The sequence below is a fragment of the Schistocerca nitens genome, chromosome 9, assembly GCF_023898315.1.
Source record: "Schistocerca nitens isolate TAMUIC-IGC-003100 chromosome 9, iqSchNite1.1, whole genome shotgun sequence".
NCBI lineage: Eukaryota > Metazoa > Arthropoda > Insecta > Orthoptera > Acrididae > Schistocerca > Schistocerca nitens.
This window is the reverse complement of record NC_064622.1, coordinates 422985124-423010829: the sequence shown is the minus strand read 5'-3', so window position 1 is coordinate 423010829 and position 25706 is coordinate 422985124. Positions and strand designations below refer to the sequence as shown.

Genomic DNA, 25706 nt, shown 5'->3' with positions numbered 1-25706 from the left:
TGCAAAAGGTATTGAATAGAATTGGGGAGAAGAAGAGTTTGTGGCACAACTTGACTAGCGTGATAGGACTACTATTATTTTCAATATACATAAATGACCTGGCGGACAGGGTCTGATGATACTGTGATTACGGAATCGTGTCGCAGTTGAGTGATTGTTGGAGGATACAAGGTGGTTTAGACAAAATTTCTAGTTGGTGTGATGAATGGTAGCTAGCTCTGAATGAAGAAAAATGTGAGTTAATGCGGATTGATAGGAAAAACGAACCAGTAATGTTCGCATACGACATCAATAGTATCCTAATTTACACAATCATGTGGTTTAAATTTCTGGTCGTAGCGATGCAACACAATATGAAATGGAACGAGAATGTGACGATTGTGGTAGGGAAGGCGAATGGTCGACATCGGTTTACATGGGGAATTTTAGGGAACTGCGACTCATTTGTAAAGGAGACCGCATATAGAACGCCAGTGCGACCTATTCTTCAGTACTGCTCGAGTGTTTGGGATCCGCTCAAGGTCGGCTTAAATGATGGACAAGGAAGCATTTCAGGCTGCTAGATTAGTTACCGATGGCTTCGAACAATACTCGAGTGTTACGGAGATACCCGCTACCCGCCCGGTTAGCCGAGCGGTCTAACGCACGGCTTTCCGGAGCGGGAAGGAGCGCCTGGTCCCCGGCACGAATCCACGCGGCGGACTTGTGTCGAGGTCCAGTGAGCTGGCCAGTCTGCGGATGGTTTTTAGGCGGTTTTCCATCTGCCTTGTCGAATGCTGGTTGGTTCCCCTTATTCCGCCTCAGCTGCACTATGTCTGCGATTGCTGTGCAAACAAGTTCTCCATGTACGCGTACACCACCGTTACTCTACCATGCAAACATAGGGGTTACACTCGTCTGGTGTGAGACGTTCCCCGGGGGGTCCACAGGGGGCCGAACCACACAATATCCCTGGGTTCGGTGTGGGGCGGTGGAGGGGTGAAGTGGACTGCGGCAGTCGTCGTGGGGTTGTGGACCACTGCGACTGCGGCGGGGACGGAGCCTCTGCGTCGTTTCTAGGTTCCTGGTTAACATACAACATACAACTTTACGGAGAGGCTTTGGGAACTCAAATGGGAATCCCTGGAGGGAAGGCGATGTACTTCTCGAGTAACTTTATTGAGCAAAATTTAGAGAACCGTCATCTGAAGCTGACTGCTGAATGATTCTACAACCGCGAACATACACTTCGCATAAGGACCACCAAGATACAATACGATAAATTAGGGTTCATACGGGGGCACGTAGATTGTCGTTTTGCCGTCACTGTTTCTTAGCAGAACAGGAAAGAAAATGACTATCGGTGGTTCACGCACCGTACTGTGGCTTGCGGAGTATATACAGGGTGTTACAAAAAGGTACGGCCAAACTTTCAGGAAACATTCCTCACGCACAAGGAAAAAAAATATGTTATGTGGACATGTGTCCGGAAACGCTTACTTTCCATGTTAGAGCTCATTTTATTACTTCAAATCACATTAATCATGGAATGGAAACACACAGCAACAGAACGTACCAGCGTGACTTCAAACACTTTGTTACAGGAAACGTTCAAAATGTCCTCCGTTAGCGAGGACACATGCATCCACCCTCCGTCGCATGGAATCCCTGATGCGCTGATGCAGCCCTGGAGAATGGCGTATTGTATCACAGCCGTCCACAATGCGAGCACGAAGAGTCTCTACATTTGGTACCGGGGTTGCGTAGGCAAGAGCTTTCAAATGCCCCCATAAATGAAAGTCAAGAGGGTTGAGGTCAGGAGAGCGTGGAGGCCATGGACTTGGTCCGCCTCTACCAATCCATCGGTCACCGAATCTGTTGTTGAGAAGCGTACGAACACTTCGACTGAAATGTGCAGGAGCTCCATCGTGCATGAACCACATGTTGTGTCGTACTTATAAAGGCACATGTTCTAGCAGCACAGGTAGAGTATCCCGTATGAAATCATGATAACGTGCTCCATTGAGCGTAGGTAGAACATGGGGCCCAATCAAGACATCACCAACAATGCCTGCCCAAACGTTCAGAGAAAATCTGTGTTGATGACGTGATTGCACAATTGCGTGCGGATTCTCGTCAGCCCACACGATTGTGAAAATTTACAATTTGATCACGTTGGAATGAAGCCTCATCCGTAAAGAGAACATTTGCACTGAAATATGGATCGACACATTGTTGGATGAACCATTCGCAGAAGTGTACCCGTGGAGGCCAATCAGCTGCTGATAGTGCCTGCACACGCTGTACATGGTACGCAAACAACTGGTTCTCCCGTAGCACTCCATACAGTGACGTGGTCAACGTTACCTTGTACAGAAGCAACTTCTCTGACGCTGACATTAGGGTTATCGTCAACTGCACGAAGAATTGCCTCGTCCATTGCAGGTGTCCTCGTCGTTCTAGATCTTCCCCAGTCGCGAGTCATAGGCTGGAATGTTCCGTGCTCCCTCAATTGCTTCGAACGTCTTCCTGTCGGGACACTTCGTTCTGGAAATCTATCTCGATACAAACGTACCGCGCCACGGCTATTACCCCGTGCTAATCCATACATCAAATCGGCATCTGCCAACTCCGCATTTGTAAACATTGCGCTGACTGCAAAACCACGTTCTTGATGAACACTAACCTGTTGATGCTACGTACTGATGTGCTTGGTGCTAGTACTGTAGAGCAATGAGTCGCATGTCAACACAAGCACCGAAGTCAACATTACCTTCCTTCAATTGGGCCAACTGGCGGTGAATCGAGTACATACTGACGAAACTAAAATGAGCTCTAACATGGAAATTAAGCGTTTCCGGACACATGTCCACATAACATCTTTTCTTTATTTGTATGTGAGGAATGTTTCCTGAAAGTTTGGCCGTACCTTTTTGTTCAAATGGTTCAAATGGCTTTGAGCACTATGGGACTTAACATCTATGGTCATTAGTCCCCTAGAACTTAGAACTAATTAAACCTAACTAACCTAAGGACATCACACAACACCCAGTCATCACGAGGCAGATAAAATCCCTGACCCCGCCGGGAATCGAACCCGGGAACCCGGGTGTGGGAGGCGAGAACGCTACCGCACGACCAAAGCTGCGGACGTACCTTTTTGTAACACCCTGTGTATACATGTAGATACACAAAATCAGTAAGCGGATCGAAATCATCTTCTCTCTCAGTGACGTCAGTTGTACCGCAACGGACCGTGACAGGGAGAAAGCAGAGGCAGAAATACTGAATTCAGTATCCCGACATTGTTTCCCTGCCGAAGACAGTAATACGGTTCCTCCATTCGAACTGTGGACGAAGGAGAAGCGGCAAATATTAGGGTAAGTCATCACTGAAAAGAAAAGCAACTACAGTTATGTAGTACTGGAAAGGTATGTAGGCCAGATGAGATGCCTGTAAGAAGATTCTGCTATGTGCTTTGTGTGTGGGGCGTCGGTGGGGGGGGGGGGGGTGGAGGGGCGTCCAGCGACAAGATTATCAGCACCCATTAAAAGAAACTAATTGGTTAAAATGGAGAAAATGCACTGGACATGTTCGGAACCGCTCTGCTGTTACAGTCGCAGGTTCGAATCCTGCCTCGGGCATGGATGTGTGTGATGTCCTTAGGTTGGTTAGGTTTAAGTAGTTCTAAGTCTAGGGGACTGATGACCTCAGATGTTAAGTCCCATAGTGCTTAGAGCCATGTGAACCATTTGAGCATTGGACACTTCACATACGTAATACTGTGATATTTGGTGCCTACTCACTTCACTAAGAGTAAACAGTACATATATACAAAAAAAACCACTATTTTTTATATTCTGCGATTTTTGCACCTCTTACAACGCGGAAGTTATAAGTCCCAATCTTGGTCTTTTTTGACTGGACTACTTCTCGGCAGTTCTCTGTACATTACATTTCATTTAGCAGTGCTGTGCGGTAGTTTTCGGGAGAATAGTGTCGTCAGCGCTGTTTATCATTCGCTACTTGTTAGTGGTATAGATGAAGTTCACAGGTCCAGTGGTTTTTTGCACGGAAAGAGGCAGTCTAGTGATCCATTATCACAAGTCATTAAAAATGAATGAGACTCACAGAAGAGAAAGACTGGAATCCTCACTACCTATTATAAAGTTGATAAAGAGCAATTATAACGATCGACAGACGCTTTGTCCGGGTTTCATTATTCTGTACATCAAGGAGCACTCTATGCTACATTTGCAGGCATGGAGCACGTGAAAAAATTTGTGGTACGGATAGTAAGTTTTTTTAATAGCACGCATTATTACACTGTCAGCTGACAGTTTTTGATGGAACTGAAAGAAGAATTTTGAGAATTTATATATCACTGCAAAGTACGTTGGTTAAGTTCAAAATGTCCAAATGTGTGTGAAATCTTATGGGACTTAACTGCTAAGGTCATCAGTCCCTAAGCTTACACACTACTTAAATTATGGTAAGGACAAACACACACGCACACACACCCATGCCCGAGGGAGGACTCGAACCTCCGCCGGGACCAGCCGCACAGTCCATGACTGCAGCGCCTAAGACCGCTCAGCTAAACGCGCGCGACGTTGGTTAAATCATCGGGAATGTCTGGAACGATGTTTTTTTATTTAAAACCCGCTGTTGTTGAGTTTCTCAACGAAAAAAATTAACAGGAATGAAAATTAGTATGGTACATCCGGAATGGATTGCAGAACACACTTTTTGAATAGGCTTGACTGCACATTGCCGCACGGCTAGAAACAACTTATTTTTCGTCTGATGGGGATGTATTTGAAAATTGTGGAAGGGGCGAATTGTGACAAAAATCAACGTCCATTTCTTTAAGCTAGCTACCAAGCGCAGTAGTTAGTACACTGAACTCATTTTCTGGAAGACGATGGTTCAAATCAGCATCCGGCCATGCAGATTTTGGGTTTTCGTGATTTTCCTAAATTGCTTGAGGCAAATTTTGGGATGGTTCAAGCGATTTTCTTCCTAATCGTTAAAACAGGTCGAGCTTGTGCTGTGTCTCTAATGACCTCGATGTCGACGGGACGTTACAGCCTGATCTTCCTTCCTGTTTCTCCTAAGTTCACTGGCGTTAAGGAGAACGATATTTTAAAGAATTCACAGTGGCGCTGAAAGAATGAGAAGTATAGTTATCTAACCATTTTGAGGACGCTGTCAATCTTACATCTGTTTTTGATTTGTTTTCGAGACCGTTTGCGGTTTCAGCAGAAAGCAGCTCTGTCCCCTTGCAGATGGGACTGATCGATCTGTAATATAATTCTCGTTTCAAAGACAAATTCTTTTACGTTAAAAGTTTGCCCGCCTGGAGTGGCCGAGCGGTTCTAGGCGCTTCAGTCTGCAACCGCGCGACCGCTACGGTCGCAGGTTCGAATCCTGCCTCGGGCATGGATGTGTGTGATGTCCTTAGATTAGTTAGGTTTAAGTAGTTCTAAGTTCTAGGGGACTGATGACCTCAGAAGTTAAGTCCCATAGTGATCAAAGCCATTTGAACCATTTTTTTTGTTAAAACTTTTCTGGAGTACTACGCCTCCATAGTAAGGCTGCAAACGTGATACAATATTTCGATTAACATATTTCCATGAAAGGTTTCTTTTTATTCTTAAACTAAATATGTCGCGATTAACTTTGTGATCTACATTGTTGAGAAATATGACATCAAATATCGCTTCCGCGACTGCATTATCATCTAAATTTGTCCCGTTCGCAGTTTCCTCGTCTTCCCCCTCCTTCTCCTTGTCAGATTGTGTGGTGGACAGGGGGAAACTGCGTAGCCAGGCGACAGAGATACATGCAAAATACTTGGCCGTGCCTGATCTAGTAACAATGTCGTCTCCGACATGTAAAGTCTGCACCATATCTCTCATGATGTGCTGTGATCAACTAGACCTTTACGACCACTGCCCGCTGTCGCTACGCTGAATGCCGCCTGGTGGCTTTGCGTGCACGGGGCGCGGTAACGAAAGCATGTAAGTGGAGCAGACGCGGACGGGGGTCACCCTAGCAAAGATATGGGTGCAAATGGGAAAATCCATTAAGACAAACAACTATGACAAGCGATAATGATTGAAGCAGAAGAAATGGATTAAAATTTGTGCTGCGAGAGGGACTTGAACCCGGGTCTTCTTGCTTGCTGGGAGAAATGCTAACCAGCACGTCACCACACCTTGCTGGTTAACACTGCTGCATGAACTACACAAGCTGAATGCCTTCGCCAACACAAATCTCAATTCATAACTTCTGCTTATTTCCCCTTACATTGTCACTACTGCCAGGGCTCTCCGGCATTGTAATAGCACCCTAGCGTTGGACGTGACGGGAAAGTCCTCTGATGGCAACAGAAATACAGAAGCAAGGTCTATCTGTGGCTATTGGGAAAACGGCTTGGTTCATGAGCTATGAATTTTGTCCTCACTTTATGATCTGTCGGCTAGCGCTGCGTAATGACTTGGATATAATGGTACGTAAATTTACGTTGTACAAGCTGAATACAACTGTGATACGGTTTTCATCTGATTGTCATTATGTTCTTGTATTCATGTAGCACCGACTATAACTACGCAGTAGATAAAATCGATCTGCAATAAACAGATTAAAATTTTACGACTGGTGCTGCCCTTCCTTCTATCGTGAAACGAAGATTCCATATCTCGTATAGCTTCCAAGTTATTATTTTTTTGGAATGGCAGCTGGACGTCATGGATACGCTATACTTTTGTTAATAAGCTTTGACGTGGTACTGAGCCAATTTTTTCCCGAAGTCGAGAAGTATTTTGGTCCATGGCTTTGAGGATATCCTGTAAGAAGAGGGCAAGGCAAGTGTGGAATGACCGATAGTTTCGGAATCCACGGTAGCTGGTGCGGAGGAGACTATTCTGTTCGAGATACATTACATTTCAGCTAGCGAAACTTTTTTTATATGAAGGTTTCATAGTCAGAACTCTTCACGTCCCAGAGACCAAAAGGTGCATTACAACCTTGAATAAATTTTAACGTATTTAGTGTGACCACGTTTACAATAAATACCAAGGAATTAAAAATCCATGAAACACGTGCACTGTGCAAACTCTCCGAAACAGAAGAGAAACTGCTTAAATGTTGAGCAACGTATCAACATATGCACCACGTTGCTGAGAGTTAAGCAAAGTCCTGCAATAATTAGTCTGGCAACGGAAAGCAGGCGTTGACAAACTGCTAGGTATTATAAGCCAAAATAAAGCAATGAGTCTGCGAGTGTGTACTAGGCATTATACACTCTAAGAGAGGGAGAAAAAGAGACACATAACAGAGAAACGAATGACCTCAGGTTTAGAAAAAAAAATGCGTGATTTATTCAGGAGAAAGAGCTTCACAAATTAAGCAAGTTAATGCTATGTTGGTTCATCTCTAGCCCTTATGCAAGCAGTTATTCGGCTTGGCACTGATTGAAAGAGTTGTTGGATGTCCTAGTGAGGAATATAGTGCCAGATTCTGTCCAAATGGCGAGTTGGATCGTCTGGAGAACCCTGCCCATAACACTCCAAACGTTCTCAGTTTCGGAGAGATACGGCGACTTTGTTGGCCAAGGTAGACTTTGGCAAGCACGAAGACAAACAGTAGAAACTCTCGCCGTGTGCGGGCGAGCGTTATCTTGTTGAATCATAAAGGGCAACAAAACGGGGGGTGGGAGGCGGAGAGGGGGGGGGGGCAGAATATCTTCGACGTACCACTGTGCCGTAAGGGTGTCGCAGATGACAATCAATGGTATCCTGATATAAAAAAAAAATGGCACCCCAGACCAACAGTCCTGGTTGCCCGGCCGTTGGGTGACAGTCAGGTTGGTGTCCCACTCCCGTCCAAGACATCTCCAGAAACGTCTACGCTAGTACTGGGAGGACTGGAATCTCTTTGACTGAAGTAGAATTCGCTTCAGTGATCACTCCCGCTTCGAAATTGTCCCCAATGAACAGCGAAGACGTGTTTGGAGGCACCCCAGACAGCGATGGGCTGCCAACCTGTCACTCGCCATACGGTCCGCCACCTAGGACTGAGGGCCTGAAATACCACTTCATATCATCAGGGCCTCTTTGGTTGTCATCCGCGGAACCTCACAGCACAGAGGTACGTCGACGATACTGGACGCCGCGTTTTGTTGCTCTTCAAAGCAAGCCACCCTGGGAGTACATTTCAACAAGATAATGCCCACCCGCACACGGGGAAAGTTTCTGGACCAGCAGGGTCGCCGGATCTCTGCCCAGCTGAGAATGTTTGGAGCGTAACGGACAGGGCTTTCCAACCAGCTCGGAATTTTGACTATCTAACGCGCCAAAGCTGTCGAAATGTGGTGCTACAGAAGAATGCTGAAGAATAGATGGGTAGATCACATAACTAATGAGGAGGTATTGAATAGAATTGGGGAGAAGAGGAATTTGTGGCACAACTTGGCTAGAAGAAGGGATCGGTTGGTAGGACATATTCTGAAGCATCAAGGGATCACCAATTAGTATTGGAGGGCAGCGTGGAGGGTAAAAATTGTATGAATACACTAAACAGATTCAGAAGGATGTAGGTTGCAGTAGGTACTGGGAGATGCAGAAGCTTGAACAGGATAGAGTAGCATGGACAGCTGCATCAAACCAGTCTCTGGACTGAAGATCACAACAACAACAACGCGCCAGTTGGACAGAAACTGGCACGACATACCGAAGATTTGAGAACTGTCGCAAGTGTCCTTCAAGAGGTATTTTCTCAACAAGGCCACTTGAAAAGCAGATGGTCTGTGTAACAACGTGGTTTCATATCTCTGTAAATGTGTTATTGTATGGCTGTTAATGATCGAGTGATCATATTGAAGTGGTGCATAGGTTCTCAAAGAGGCATCAAAAGATCTGACTGCATAATTCCTGTGGCCCTTACCTGTACGGTGTGACGTCCTCTTCGTCGCGTTCGCGCGGTGTCTCGGCGCCAATGTCCGCCTCAGCATCCCGGTCCGTCACCTGCACACACGTAACGCAAACATTTACTTCAAACTTTCCGCGAAGACTTTCTCAGGCGAATGACGTAGCTGTAAGCGGAAACAAACCCGCATTATTTGCTTCTCCAGCACTCGGTCTCACTGAGAAAGAATTGTTTGCGCGAAGTAAGAGTGGATATGGGGCTACCGGTTACAAAGCTAGAGAAGCGCTTTTTAGGAAGTCTCGCAATTCTCACCTACCAACTTGGGCGCCCATAGAAATTTACCTGAGAGGTGCAAGATCCTAAAATTTCCACTTTTATATAAACGATTTGGAGAGTTTGAGAACGCGTTGCACATCAAATCTGTATCAATATATATATTTCCTAAGATGGTATCTGTTCTTTCCGAAAGAACAGATACCATCTTAGTAAATATATATATAGTTAAGGCTCACCGGCCACTTGACCATCTTCTTCTACTGTGCGAATGCACAAACAGGCCCGAACTCTTACGGGAATCGGCAACGCGCCGCCAGTAATGAGTAAAATGGGCGGGGGCAATACGAATGTAGTGCGGGACAATACGTTGAGAATGTGGGTTTCGCGGGAGGCATGCCAGAGATAAATCCCTGCAGTCCCGCTATCCTCTGTGTCCTTTGTGGGTCAGATGGAACGCCGGCACGGTAGCTCAGCGTGTTCGGTCAGAGGGTTAGCTCCCTCTGTAATAAAAAAAACTGAGTTAATCGATCAACAACGAACTTAAACGGATGTATTACGACGTCCGCCCCGAGAAGATGCAACGAACAAAATCGAACAAAATGAGATTAAAAAAAAAGATGGATACAGCGTCTGCCATGTAAGCAGGAGATCCCGGGTTCGAGTCCCGGTCGGGGCACACATTTTCATCTGCCCCCGTTGACGTATGTCAACGCCTGTAAGCAGCTAAGGGTGTTCATTTCATTGTAAAGCTGTATCTGGTAGCAAGTGCAGAAAACACATTGCATGTCGGATGCTTGATCATTTTAGTCAATATTTTAATAATGTAAAGTACTCGTGAACATCATTATCCTCCTCTTCCACCTCCTCCACCTCCACTTCCTCCCCCTCCTCCTCCTCCTCCTCTACATCATGGAACCTACTCTGGCTTCAGTTCTGAAAAGGTCCATCGTTTTTCTTGGCTAACTTGCGTCACTTACCCCTATGAGTATATATAGCAACTCTTTTTTGGGATATGTTCAGTTTACTTTTTCCTTCCATTTCCACTTGGTTGCGTAGATTTTCTCTGTTGTTGCAAATATTTTAAGCTCTTTTTAATATCTTCTAGTATACATCCTCTAACTGGTCTGTGAAATATCAATTCTGACGTCACTGTTCGATTGTGTATTCCTTGTTTCCTATCGAAGCCTCAGATCAGCTGCGTTTGTTTAGTCGTCTCTGTCTTTAACGGACTTTTTATAGTTCCTGAGACACTGTGAAATTTTGCTGCTTAATTCTTTACGCCTTTATCATAATTAATCGCTTCCCAGGTAGGTAAAATGACTAGCTTGCTCGATTGATTTGTTTTCTACCGCTACTTTTGATCGCACCTGTTATTTCTCCCGGAATATTATTAGCCTCGTCTTTTCTACAGATATTTTGAAATTACTATTCTGACCAATTTGGTTTAATGTAACGTGACATACTTTGATTCCTGGAAGGTAAATACACTTCAACAATAAATATACTTCGCCCGTGGATGCTACGCCACGTACTAACATGGGTGTTTCAGCATAGGTCGATACCTCGAACCTCAGAATCGCTTGTGCTATTGATCTGTAATGTAATCATTTCATGTACTCCATATGCACTGTTGCAACGAGAGATCTACAGTGACTTGGTGACTTGGAAACCTCTAAAAGGGTATACTAATTTTTTCCAGCAGTGTTTATTTATCGCATACCTCAAAATGAAAACTCAGATATTATTTTTTACCTGAAATTGTGTTAACATTACCTCACTTTTTTAAAAACAATATAAGTCTAGAAATAATCTTCACTGTTTGAGTTCACAGCAACTGCGTTGATAAATACATATTACACCTAACAACAACCATCCAACAATAACGAATTAACATCTACATCTACATGGATACTCTGCAAATCACACTTAAGTGCCTGGCAGAGGGTTCATCGAACCACCTTCGCAATTCTCTATTATTCCAATCTCGTATAGCGCGCGGAAAGAATGAACACCTACATCTTTCCGTACGAGCTCTGATTTCCCTTATTTTATCGTGGTGATAGTTCCTCCCTATGTAGACCGGTGTCAACAAAATATTTTCGCATTCGGAGGAGAAAGTTGGTGATTGGAATTTCGTGAGAAGATGCCGTCGCAACGAAAAACGCCTTTCCTTTAATGATTGCCAGCCCAAATCCAGTATCATTTCTGTGACACTCTCTCCCATATTTCGCGATAATACAAAACGTGCTGCCTTTCTTTGAACTTTTTCGATTTTCTCCATCAGTCCTATCTGGTAAGGATCCCACACAGCGCTGCAGTATTCTAAAAGAGGACAGACAAGCGTAGTGTAGGCAGTCTCCTTAGTAGGTCTGTTACATTTTCTAAGTGTCCTGCCAATAAAAAGCAGTCTTTGGTTAGCCTTCCCCACAACATTTTCTATGTGTTCTTCTCAATTTACGTTGTTCGTGATTGTAATACCTAGGCATTTACTTGAATTTACGGCTTTTAGATTAGACTGATTTATCGTCTAACCGAAGTTTAACGAGTTCCTTTTAGCACTCATGTGGATGACCTCACACTTTTCGTTATTTAGGGTCAACTGCCACTTTTCGCACCATTCAGATATTTTTTCTAAATCGTTTTGCAGTTTGTTTTGATCTTAAAACTGGTAAGTTTAGAAACAAGTTATTATGTTTTCTCAAATCATTATGTAAAACTTCGAACACTGCCTTACTTCATTGTTCTTGCAGCTTATTCTCGTTTCCCGGGCCTTACTGGTCTGAGCAGTCGCATGAACTACGTACTATTATTTCGTCCCTTGTATCCATGTCATGGCACAATGAGAGCTCAGAGCTCATATTGATCTCTCCCCTGGAACTACAGTCTGGTAGTGGTAGAGACTGGTCGACAGTGCATAAAAGAGAGCTAGACGAGTCTAAGCTTCCGGTTGTTTGTCTTTCACAAAATTCATAACACAAAGCTGTAGTTGGGTCTTTTTTTGTCATCTGGTGCCTGCATCATCTTAACTGGAGTGTGAGTCACGAATGTAACTACAATCACAAAAATAAAATATAAGTGACAAGAGTAATACACTGTAGTATTTACGAAAGTCGAAATAAACACCTTGTATAATATGAAAAACCAAACACAGGGAATGCAGCTATTGATAGATTCATTGGCAAAAATATGTCAGTCAGGTGAAAACAGAAAAATAGCATTACAGAGTATTAGAAATCGACAAGAAGACTTATATACATGTAGGTGATGTAAAAACAGCTCAACTGTATGGTAGTGTGAGCAAAGTACACGGAATGCGAAGAACAAAGAACACCTAGTGGAATACAGAGATCGAAACTAACAAGACAGTTGAGCCAAAGTACAGTACAAAACAGTTCCACCACAGCGATTTTGACTTTTTCATCGCTATGGTGGACCAGTTTTGTACTGCACTCAGGTTGAAACGTCTTAATAGTTGCCGCGCGGGATTAGCCGAGCGGTCTTAGGCGCTGCAGTCATGGACTGTGCTGCTGGTCCCGGCGGAGGTTCGAGTCCTCCCTCGGGCATAGGTGTGTGTGTTTGTCCTTATGATAATTTAGGTTAAGTAGTGTGTAAGCTTAGGGACTGATAACCTTAGCAGTTAAGTCCCGTAAGATTTCACACACACATCTGAACTTTTTTGTTTTTCTTGTTAGTTTCGATCTCTGTATTCCACTAGTTGTTCTTTGTACTCCGTGTGCCTTGCTCACACTACTATGTAGTTGACCTGTTTATGCATCACCTACGCGGGGCTTAACAATTCATGTTACACCCTTGTAGAGGTTGTAGAGGAGACTTAGTAGATCAAGTTTTACGTAGGAAGCCATGTTCGGAAACTTTATCCAAGGACGCTACAGAAAATCAAAGTTATAGGAGCCGGCGTCTGTAAATGTGTGTATATACGGGATGATTCCGTGATGATGTACAAATTTTTAAGGATGATGGAGAAGAATAAATGTATCATTCTGACGTAAGGGTGCCTGTAACGGAAACGAAAGAGCCGAAAGTTATAAGCGAAAACCGATTTGATACCTCTGACAGTGGAATACGTGTACTGGCACTGCTGTTGTTACAGGGACCCTTAAATCAAATTGATACATTTATCCTTCTCCATCATCGTAGATAATTTGTACATCGTCACGAAATTAGCCAGTGTACACACACATCAAAAAAAGTTTTGCATCACCCCGGTTCCCAGAACTTTTGAGATAGACGTTGACCCTTGATATTGTATCACAGACACACTCCATTTGACTGTTCAGAGATTTCACTAAACCCGCCCAAAGATATGAAGAACCATGCATTAGCAGCGCCTATTAGACGGAGGGGGTCGACTGCCGATCAGTTCCAGTCTTTCCAACGGGAAGAAGATACACGGCTCGTGTTTTCTGTAGTTCAATTATGCCTAGAAGGTCAATACCGCAGTTCGATAGTGTCCGCTTTGTTACTTTGAGCCAGGAAGGGCTCTCATCAAGGGAAGTGTCCAGGCGTCTCGGTGAACCAAAGCGATGTTGTTCGGTCATGGAGGAGATACAGAGAGACAGGAACTGTCGATGACATGTTTCGCTCAGGCCGCCCAAGGGCTGTTACTGAAGTGGATGACGGATTATGGCTCGGAAGAATCCTTACAGCAACGCCAAAAGACGTCGTGTTACGACTCAAACTGTATGCAATAGGCTGCTTGATTCACAACTTCACTCCCGACGTCCATGGCGAGGTTCATCTTTACAACAACACCATGCAGCGCGGTACAGATGGGCCCAACAACATGCCGAATGGACCGCTCAGGATTGACATCACCTTCTCTTCACCGATGAGTGTCGCATATGCCTTCAGACAGTCGTAGGAAGCGTGTTTGGAGGCAACCCGGTCAGGTTGAAAGCCTTAGACACACTCTCCAGTGAGTTTAGCAATGTGGAGGTAACCTGCTGTTTTGGGGTAGCATTATGTGGGACCGACGTACGCCGCTGGTGGTAATGAAAGACGCCGTAACGGCTGAACGATACGTCAATACCATCCTCCGACCAATAGTGCAACCATATCGGCAGCAAGCTGGCGAGGCATTCGTCTTCATGGACGACAATTCGCGCCCCCATCGTGCACATCTTGTGAATGACTTTCTTCAGGACAACGACATCGCTCGACTAGAGTGGCCAGCATGTTCTCCAGACATGAACTCTATCGAACATTCCTGGAATAGATTGAAAAGGGCTGTTTATGGACGACGTGACCCACCAACCACTCTGAGGGGTCTATACCGACTCGCCGTGGATGAGTGGGTCAATCTGGACCAACAGTCCCTTGATGAACTTGTGGATAGTATGCCACGACGAATACAGGCATGCATCAATGCAAGAGAACGTGCTATTAGATATTAGAGGTACCGGTGTGTATAGCAATCTGGACCACCACCTCTGATGGTCTCACTGTATGGTGGTACAACATGCAATGTGTGGTTTTCATGAGCAATAAAAAAGGCGGAAATGCTTATCTTGATGTGTATTGCAATTTTCTGTACAGGTTCCAAAACTCTCGGAACCGAGATGATGCAAAACTTTTTTTGATGTGTGTACATACATTTACAGGCACCCGCGCCTTGAGTCTTGAGTCTTTAATGTCGCTGGTTGACGGTTCCAGACATAAATTTCCATGTAAAAGTTCGTTTACTAAGTCCCCTCTACAACCACAAGAGGTGTGTAACATCAACTGTCAAACCCCAATATATGTATGCAGGTCTTCTTGTCGGCTTCTAATACCCTGTTATTTTTCAACTTGGAAAACGTAGTTATATCAATGAATGTATCAATAGCTTCACTACTCTCTTTGCATTTCCGTAATATGTAAGATGTTTTTGTTCGATCTTTGTAAGTACTACAGTGTACCGTTCTTGCCATTAACATTTTATTTTTGTCACTGTAGTTACATTTGTAGCTCACGCTCCAATTACGATGATACAGGTGCCTGATGATGGTTTGTAACCGAAACTGGTAATAGAATAAAAGAATCAAATACAGTTTTGTGTTATGAATTTTTTTGTTAATTATTTACGCTGTTGGCAACTGTTTGAAGAAAATGTCTGATAATCTTTTACAAGGGTGAGTGCCAGCTGCTGAGAACTTGGGTTACGACATTTAGTACTGAATTTCCTAGGAACGCCTAGTCACGCAGCTGAAATACGTACGGTACAGATGGGCAACCAGTTTCTAAGAACCGCTTACGTTCTGTGTATAGAAAATGTTCAAACGCTTGTGAGTCCCTAAGGGACCAAACTGCATAGGTCATCGGTCCCTAGACATACACACTACTTAAACTAATGCTAAGAACAACACACACAGGACTCGAACCTCCAGGGGGAGGGGCCGTGCAATCCGTGACATGGCGCCTCGAACCCCGCGGCCACTCAACCCTGTGTATAGGACTGCCGAAATGACGTCGGAGCTTGGACGGCGGCTGGGCCATGTATCATGCCAGTGGCGATTACGACTGCTCGGCACCTCGGAAGGTGGTGACGGAGAGTGGGTGCCGAGGGGTGGGGGGCGCGGGGAGGGTCGTCGAACCTACGGCGGCTAGCGGTGTCGCCAACCTGGGACATCTGCTGCCGAGGCCGCTCGCTGCGACTGGCTGCCACACAAGTAACGCATCTGCTCGCAGACTGGAAACATCAGTCTGCTCCGTCGAGAATATAAAGTTACCGTCACCTTTTTCGATATTATGTAAATCCAAAAATTCTGTCATACCGCTTGAAAATTTATCGCCTTATCGGCTGGTAGAGAGTCCGGACTAGTTGTACATATAACACGGCTCCCAATTTTTCTGATATTTATTTATTTTGCACGTGTAGTTCCGTAGCACCATACTGAGGAGATAATCTCCAAGGCCAGGGAACGTGTCAGTACATGAAATTACGACAGAAAAGTGCACTACTGGCCATTAAAATTGCTACACCATGAATACATGCAGATGATAAACGGGTATTCATTCGACAAATATATTGTAATAGAACTGACATGTCATTACATTTTTACACAATTTCGGTGCATAGATCCTGTGAAATCAGTACCCACAACAACCACCTGTGGCCATAATAACAGCCTTGATACGCCGGGGCATTGAGTCAGAGCTTGGATGGCGTGTACAGGCACAGCTGCCCATGCACTTTCAACACGATACCACAGATCATCAAGAGTAGTGACCGGAGTATTGTGACGAGCCAGTTGCTCGGCCACCATTGGCCAGACGTTTTCAATTGGTGAGAGATCTGGAGAATGTGCTGGACAGGGCAGCAGTCGAACATTTTCTGTATCCAGAAAGGCCCGTACAGGACCTGCAACATGCGGTCGTGCATTATCCTACTGAAATGTAGGGTTTCGCAGGGATCGAATAAAGGGTAGAGCCACGGGTCGTAACACATTTGAAATATAACGTCCACTGTTCAAAGTGCCGTCCATGCGAATAAGAGGTGACCGAGACGTGTAACGAATGGCACCCCATACCATCACGCAAGATGATACGCCAGTATGGCGATGACGAATACACGCTTCCAATGTGCGTTCACCGCGATGTCGCCAAACACGGATGCGACCATAATGATGGTGTAAACAGAACCTGGATTCATCCGAAAAAATGACGTTTTGCCATTCGTGCACCCAGTCGTTGAGTACACCATCGCAGTCGCTCCTGTCTGTGATGCAGCGTCAAGGGTAACCGCAGCCATGGTCTCCGAGCTGATAGTCCATGCTGCTGCAAACGTCGTCGAACTGTTCGTGCAGATCGTTGTTGTCTTGCAAACGTCCCCATCTGTTGACTCAGGGATCGAGACGTCGCTGCACGAACGGTTACAGCCATGCGAATAAGATGCCTGTCATCTGGACTGCTAGTGATACGAGGCCGTTGGGATCCAGCACGGCGTTCCGTATTACCCTCCTGAACCCACCGATTCCATATTCTGCTAACAGTCATTGGATCTCGACCAACGCGAGCAGCAATGTGTCGATACGATAAACCTAAATCGCGATAGGCTACAATCCGACCTTTATCAAAGTCGGAAACGTGATGGTACGCATTTCTCCTCCTTACACGAGGCATCACAACAACGTTTCACCAGGCAACGCCGGTCAACTGCTGTTTGTGTATGAGAAATCGGTTGGAAACTTTCCTCATGCCAGCACGTTGTAGATGTCGCCACCGGCGCCAATCTTGTGTGAATGCTCTGAAAAACTAATCATTTGCATATCACAGCATCTTCTTCCTGCCGGTTAAATTTCACGTTTGTAAAACGTCATCTTCGTGGCGTAGCAATTTTAATGGCCAGTAGTGTAATGACAGATAAAATAAAATGTTTATGAATAATAAAAAGAGTTAAGCTGTAAGTTTATGTAAACGCAGTCAACAGTATATCGCAGGAATAAGCTTAATTTTTCGAGAACTCCCGGAGAGAAGAAAAGAACTGAGCCATAAGGAAACTGTTCAGTTTGGATGTGGAAGCGTGTAGATTACTGCTAAGATTTTTGAGTTCTTGTGGTAGCTTGCTGAAAATGAATGCAGCAGAATACTGCACGCCTTTCAGCACAAGTCAAGGAGGCACGATGCAAATGCAGATTAGATTATTGCCTTGTAGTAACTGAGTGAAGGGTGCTAATTCTTGGGAATAAGCTGATATTGTTAACAAGAAATGACAAAGCCAATGTCAGAACACTCAGAATAATGAGCAGTGGACGACAAGAGGTTCGCAATTTCATCCGCACTAATGTTTTTGCGAGATATGGACAAACTCTGTTGGAATTAATATACAGATTGACGGAAAGAATATAGCAACAGCAAGAAGGAGTTGTGCGACATAAACGACAGTGGGTAGGATGATGATGTCTGTTCACATTTCGAGCCAGTCGCATGAGACTTGCGCTAGTCGTAGGTTTGCTTTAAATACAGTCTGTAACAGTCGTAAGGTTCAGTAACCTTTAGAGATCGGACGTGGTGAGTGGATCTTAGTCAAGAACGGCTTTAAGGCGACAAAAACGTCATTATCAACACCTCACTGAGTTTTAGTTTTAGTTTTAGTTATGGCTTGTTCCGTAGATCATTTTCCCGATTATTTTATCGATATGATGTGGAGCAGGTTATATTATAAAATATATATATACACACATGGATAGTGCTAATATTAATATTACTGAAAATTTTAGTTCTACACATGCAACTACATTTAGAGGTACAATTCTTTTTTCTTTTTTTTTTATCATTTCTGTAACAGAAACTCGTCTATGGAGTAGAAGGAGTTGTCCAAAAGAAATGATTTTAAGCTAGATTTAAAACTTGATCTACTACCTGCCAGACACTTTATGTTGTTGGGCAAATGATCAAGGATTTTTGTTGCTGAATAATGTACTCCTTTTTGAGCAACTGACAGCTTCAATAACGGATAGGAAAGGTCATATTTCCCTCTAGTGTCGTGCGTATGAACATCACTGTTCTTCGCGAACTGAGATGGATTATTTGTAACGAATTTCATTACCGAATATATGTACTCTGATGGTGCAGTTAAAATACCTAATGGTGCAGTTAAAATACCTAACTCCTTGAAAAGGTGCCTACATGACGTCTTTGGGCGAACACCACTAATTATTCTCACTGCTCTCTTTTGTGCAATCAATACTTTATGTGTAAGTGGTGAGTTACCCCAGAAAACTATTCCATAAGACATTACTGAGTGGGAATATGCAAAGTACGTTAGGAGGCTGATTTGTTTATTACCAAGACTAGCGATTATACGAAGAGCTAAAGAAGCTGGACTTAATTGTTTGAGAAGCTCAGCAATATGCTTCTTCCAGTTGAAGCTGTCATCAATGTGAACACCCAAAAATATGGAGAAACCTACCCTGTTAACTGAGAGCTGTTCATACGCTACATCAATTGTCGGTATGACTCTATTCGGTGTACAGAACTGGATGTAGTGAGTTTTTTTTCAAAATTAAGGGTGAGTCCATTTCATGAGAACCACTTAATAATTCTTTGAAAGACATCTTTAACAATGTCTTCAGCTGCTTTTTCTGGAATGGGATTTGTTATAACACTCGTGTCATCTGCAAAAAGTACTAGTTCCGCTTGCTGAACGTTAAGTGGTAGGTCATTCACATGAATAAAGAACAGCAGAGGACCTAAAATTGAACCCTGTGGGACTCGCTTTGTTCAAATGGTTCAAATGGCTCTGAGCACTATGGGACTCAACTGCTGTGGTCATCAGTCCGGACTCCCTTTGTGATAACTCCTCATTCACTAGAATTTACCACCCTTCCTGAGTTTCAACGTCGTGTACTAGGGCTACATGACGCTGCATGTTCCTTCTGCGATGTAGCAAAGACTTGGCAGGAACGTAGCAGCTGTACATGATTGCTGGTAGCGGTGGTCACGAGAGTGTACAGTCGCTAGAAGATCGGGCTCCGGACGGCCAAGTGGTACTACCGAGAAGAAAGACCATCGCGTTCGGCTTATCGCTCTCGCACATTGTACTGCATCTGCAGCAGAAATTGAACCAGCAGTTGTCACCACAACGACACAACGAACTGTTACAAATCTGTTACTTCAAGGAAAGCTCTGCAACAGACTCCCTGTAGCGCGCATTCCACTGACCTCAAACCACTGCCGTTTGCGACTTCAGTGGTGGCAAGCGAGAGCTAATCGGAGGGTAGGGCAGAGGTCTATTGTGTTTTCTGATAAAAGCTGGTTCTGCATCGTTGCTACTGATGACTTTGTGTTGGCTGGAAGCAGACCAGTTGAGCGTCTGACATCTGCACATGTGGTCTGCGAATTTTACGTATAAAGATTTTTTTTCTCAAGTATAAGGCTCTGTTTTCTATTCCTTTCCGATTCACAGGAGAACCTTATTTCTTATCTTTTCAACAGCCTGCTATTCACGTGTCAAACGCCTCGATTCTCTTCTTTTCTGGTTTTCCCACAATTCGTGATTCTCTTTTGTGCACTTGTCGCTCCGTCCGTCTGGCGTATTTTGCCTGCAAGATGGCGAATTCCTTCTCATACCACGTGTGAGGTACCCGTGGTCTATGGATGCCGGCACGGTAGCTCAGCGTGTTCGGTCAGAGGGTTAGCAGCCCTCTGTAATAAAAAAAACTGAGTTAATCGATCAACAACGAACTTAAACGGATGTCTTACGACGTCCGCCCCGAACAGATGCAACGAACGAAAGCGAACAAAATGAGATTAAAAAAAAGACAAAAAAAGGGGGTAGCGTCTTTGATTCATAATCAAAACGTCTTCGGTCCCGGGTTAGATCCCCGCCACTGCCTAAATTTTGATAAATAATCAGCATTGGCGGCCGAAGACTTCCGTCATAAGAAGTCAGCCTCATTCTGCCAACGGCCTTGTCAAATAGGGCGGACGAGCGGATAGAGGTTCAGGGCACTCTCTTGTCCTAGGGGTGGGAAACTGCCCCTAAAGGCGGAAGAATCAGCAATGATCAACGACATGAGGATGCAGAAGGCAATGGAAACCACTGCATTAAAGACACGTAACGTGTATCCACAGGACATGTGGCCTGTAATTGAAGAAGTGTCATGATGATCTCTCCATTGGCAAAAGATTCCGGAATAGTCCCCCATTCGGATCTCCGGGAGGGGATTGCCAATGGGGAGGTTACCATGAGAAAAATACTGAATAATCAACGAAAGGATAACGTTCTACGAGTCGGGGCGTGGAATGTCAGAAGCTTGAACGTGGTAGGGAAACTAGAAAATCTGAAAAGGGAAATGCAAAGGCTCAATCTAGATGTAGTAGGGGTCAGTGAAGTGGAAGGAAGACAAGGATTGCTGCTCAGATGAGTATCGGGTAATATCAACAGCAGCAGAAAATGGTATAACAGGTGTAGAATTCGTTATGAATAGGAAGGTAGGGCAGAGGGTGTGTTACTGTGAACAGTTCAGTGACCGGGTTGTTCTAATCAGAATCGACGGCAGACCAATACCGACAACGATAGTTCAGGTATACATGCCGACGTCGCAAGCTTAAGATGAAGAGATAGAGAAAGTGTATGAGGATATTGAAAGGGTAATGCAGTATGTAAAGGGGGACGAAAATCTAATAGTCATGGGCGACTGGAATTCAGTTGTAGGGGAAGGAGTAGAAGAAAAGGTTACAGGAGAATATGGGCTTGGGACAAGGAATGAAAGAGGAGAAAGAGTTCTGTAACAAGTTTCAGCTAGTAATAGCGAATACCCTGTTCAAGAATCACAAGAGGAGGAGGTATACTTGGAAAAGGCCGGGAGATACGGGAAGATTTCAATTAGATTACATCATGGTCAGACAGAGATTCCGAAATCAGATACTGGACTGTAAGGCGTACCCAGGAGCAGATATTGACTCAGATCACAATATAGTAGTGACGAAGAGTAGGCTAAAGTTCAAGACATTAGTCAGGAAGAATCAATACGCAAAGAAGTGGGATATGGAAGTACTAAGGAATGACGAGATACGTTTGAAGTTCTCTAACGCTATAGATAGAGCAATAAGGAATAGCGCAGTAGGCAGTACAGATGAAGAGGAATGGACATCTCTAAAAAGGGCCATCACAGAAGTTGGGAAGGAAAACATAGGTACAAAGAAGGTAGCTGCGAAGAAACCATGGGTAACAGAAGAAATACTTCAGTTGATTGATGAAAGGAGGAAGTACAAACACGTTCCGGGAAAATCAGGAATACAGAAATACAAGTCGCTGAGGAATGAAATAAATAGGAAGTGCAGGGAAGCTAAGACGAAATGGCTGCAGGAAAAATGTGAAGACATCGGAAAAGATATGATTGTCGGAAGGACAGACTCAGCATACAGGAAAGTCAAAACAACCTTTGGTGACATTAAAAGCAACGGTGGTAACATTAAGAGTGCAACGGAAATTCCACTGTTAAATGCAGAGGATAGAGCAGATAGGTGGAAAGAATACATTGAAAGCCTCTATGAGGGTGAAGATTTAGCTGATGTGATAGAAGAAGGAACAGGAGTCGATTTAGAAGAGATAGAGGATCCAGTATTAGAATCGGAATTTAAAAGAGCCCTTGGAGGACTTACGGTCAAATAAGGCGGAAGGGATAGATAACATTCCATCAGAATTTCTAAAATCATTAGGGGAAGTGGCAACAAAACGACTATTCACGTTGGTGTGTAGAATATATGAGTCTGGCGACATACCATCTGACTTTCGGAAAAGCATCATCCACACAATTCCGAAGACGGCAAGAGCTGACAAGTGCGAGAATTATCGCACAATCAGCTTAACAACTCATGCATCGAAGCTGCTTACAAGAATAATATATAGAAGAATGGAAAAGAAAATTGAGAATGCGCTAGGTGACGATCAGTTTGGCTTTAAGAAAAGTAAAGGGACGAGAGAGGCAATTCTGACGTTACGGCTAGAAAAATCAAGACATTTTCATAGGATTTGTCGACCTGGAAAAAGCGTTCGACAATATAAAATGGTGCAAGCTGTTCGAGATTCTGAAAAAAGTAGGGGTAAGCTATAGGGAGAGACGGGTCATATACAATATGTACAACAACCAAGGGGGAATAATAAGAGTGGACGATCAAGAACGAAGTGCTCGTATTAAGAAGGGTGTAAGACAAGGCTGTAGCCTTTCGCCCATACTCTTCAATCTGTACATCGATGAAGCAATGATGGAAATAAAAGAAAGGTGCAGGAGTTGAAATAAAATACAAGGTGAAAGGATATCAATGATACGATTCGCTGATGACATTGCTATCCTGAGTGAAAGTGAAGAAGAATTAAATGATCTGCTAAATGGAATGAACACTCTAATGAGTACACAGTATGGTTTGAGAGTAAATCGGAGAAAGACGAAGGTAATGAGAAGTAGGAGAAATGAGAACAGCGAGAAACTTAACATCGGGATTGATGGTCACGAAGTCAATGAAGAAGGAATTCTGCTACCTAGGCAGTAAAATAACCAATGACGGACGGAGCAAGGAGGACATCAAAAGCAGACTCGCTATGGCAAAAAAGGCATTTCTGGCCAAGAGAAGTCTACTAATATCAAATACCGGCCTTAATTTGAGGAAGAAATTTCTGAGGATGTACGTCTGGAATACAGCATTGTATGGTAGTGAAACATGGACTGTGGGAAAACTGGAACAGAAGAGAATCGAAGCATTTGAGATGTGGTGCTATAGACGAATGTTGAAAATTAGGTGGACTGATAAGGTAAGGAATGAGGAGGTTCTATGCAGAATCGGAGAGGAAAGGAATATGTGGACAACACTGATAAGGAGAAGGGACAGGATGATAGGACATCTGCTAAGACATGAGGGAATGACTTCCATGGTACTAGAGGGAGCTGTAGAGGGCAAAAACTGTAGATGAAGACAGAGATTGGAATACGTCAAGCAAATAATTGAGGACGTAGGTTGAAAGTGCTACTCTGAGATGAAGAGGTTAGCACAGGAAAGGAATTCGTGGCGGGCCGCAACCAACCAGTCAGTAGACTGATGACCAAAAAAAAACCACGTATCTGTAGACTTAGAGAAAGCTTTCGACAATGTTGACCGGAATACTCTCTTTCAAATTCTATAGGTGGCAGGGGTAAAATACAGGGAGCGAAAGGCTATTTACAATTTGTACAGAAACCAGATGGCAGTTATAAGAGTTGAGGGGCATGAAAGGGAAGTAGTGGTTGGGAAGGGAATCAGACAGGGTTGTAGCCTCTCCCCGATGTTATTCAATCTGTATATTGAGCAAGCAGTAAAGGAAACAAAAGAAAAGTTCGGAGTAGGTATTAAAATCCATGGAGAAGAAATAAAAACTTTGAGGTTTGCCGATGACACTGTAATTCTGTTAGGGACAGCAAAGGACTTGGAAAAGCAGTTGGACGGAATGGAGAGTGTCTTGAAAGGAGGATATAAGACGAACATCAACAAAAGCAAAACGAAGATAATGGAATGCAGTCGAATTAAGTCGGGTGATGCTGAGGGAATTAGATTAGGAAATGAGACAGTTAAAGTAATAAACGAGTTTTGCCCATTTTGGAGCAAAATAACTGATGATGGTTGAAGTAGAGAGGATATAAAGTGTAGACTGGCAATGGCGAGGAAAGCGTTTCTGAAGAAGGGAAATTTGTTACCATCGAGTATAGATTTAAGCGTCAGGAAGTCGTTTCTGAAAGTATTTGTATGGAGTGTAGCCATGTATGAAAGTGAAACATGGACGATAAATAGTTTGGACAACAAGAGAATAGAAGCTTTCGAAATGTGGTGCTACAGAAGAATGCTGAAGATTAGATGGGTAGATCACATAACTAATGGGGAGGTATTGAATAGAATTGGGGAGAAGAGGAGATTGTGGCACAACTTGACAGGAAGAAGGGATCCGTTGGTAGGACATGTTCTCAGGCATCAAGGGATCACCAGTTTAGTACTGGAGGGCAGCGTGGAGGGTAAAAATCGTAGAGGGAGACCAAGAGATGAATACAATAAGCAGATTCAGAAGGATTTAGGTTGCAGTTGTTACTGGGAGATGAAGCAGCTTGCACAGGATAGAGTAGCATGGAGAGCTGCATCAAACCAGACTGAAGACCACAACAACAACACCACGTATCTTTCTAGCAGAGGTAAAGTGCGTATTCCGACAGTATCTGTATTCCACGGACCCATCACTACCTTAGCAGGCAGAACTGACAGAGGGCACCGCAAAGTTCACACTGGCAGTATCTCCCATGGCTACAATTGCCACAGAGTTTGCTTCGTCTCTTGCAGACAAACCACTGTGTTGTCGCGTCCTTGCAGACGACACTCGCGAGTGGACATAATGGTGAACGGGCATCGACCTCACACAGCGACACGGAGCGCGTGAGGCAGTCGCTCAAGGCAAACAGCAGCTGGCCGGCCGGCGTCCAGCGAACGTCTTCTCGACCACTGGACGGCCGCCGCTGCAAAGCAAACACACACACACACACACACACACACACACACACAAATATACGGCGTAGAGCCGAGCCAAGGTGTGATGATGCGTGTGTGTATGTGAGTGTGTGTGTGTGAAAGAGAAAGAGAAAGAGAGAGAGAGAGAGAGGAGGGAGGAATACCGGAAAGAAAGAATACGAAACACGTGCCTGCGAAGTTCACCGAATGATTACAACTAATGGTGATTATCTGCTGTAGATTGCTCCCCGTCTAGCTGGAACGAACATGTTGAGCATGTCAATTAGGTTTAAAAAACAACTATGACACGAAGTAGTTTCAGAACTTGGACTGTTACATTAAGGAGAGAGAGAGAGTAATGATACAGAGCTATTGAAGGCTGTATCCCTTATCTTTTTCGCCACGCGATACATAGTAAGTTGAGATAAATATTACTATATTAGTGTGATATTTTAATGTTCATATGCGATGCTACAAATGGATGTGTATTTGTACGTTCCATATTAAACGAGGGGAATTGGCGCAGGCGGAAGGACAAGCTTTCGTGGCCAACG

General features: G+C 44.1%; 1 protein-coding gene and 1 long non-coding RNA gene across 2 annotated transcripts in view; both read right to left on the bottom strand.

The window, feature by feature from the left end:
- Positions 1–25706, bottom strand: part of LOC126203139 (uncharacterized) — a 693770-nt gene that overhangs the window by 3133 nt on the left and 664931 nt on the right. The window contains exon 6 of the long non-coding RNA XR_007540226.1: positions 8929–9008. This is a non-coding gene — a long non-coding RNA (uncharacterized LOC126203139). The remainder of the gene's footprint in view (positions 1–8928; positions 9009–25706) is intronic.
- Positions 1–25706, bottom strand: part of LOC126204287 (uncharacterized) — a 223278-nt gene that overhangs the window by 80996 nt on the left and 116576 nt on the right. The window contains exon 2 of the mRNA XM_049938674.1: positions 8929–9008. Coding sequence (XP_049794631.1) covers positions 8929–9008 — 80 coding nt within the window. The remainder of the gene's footprint in view (positions 1–8928; positions 9009–25706) is intronic.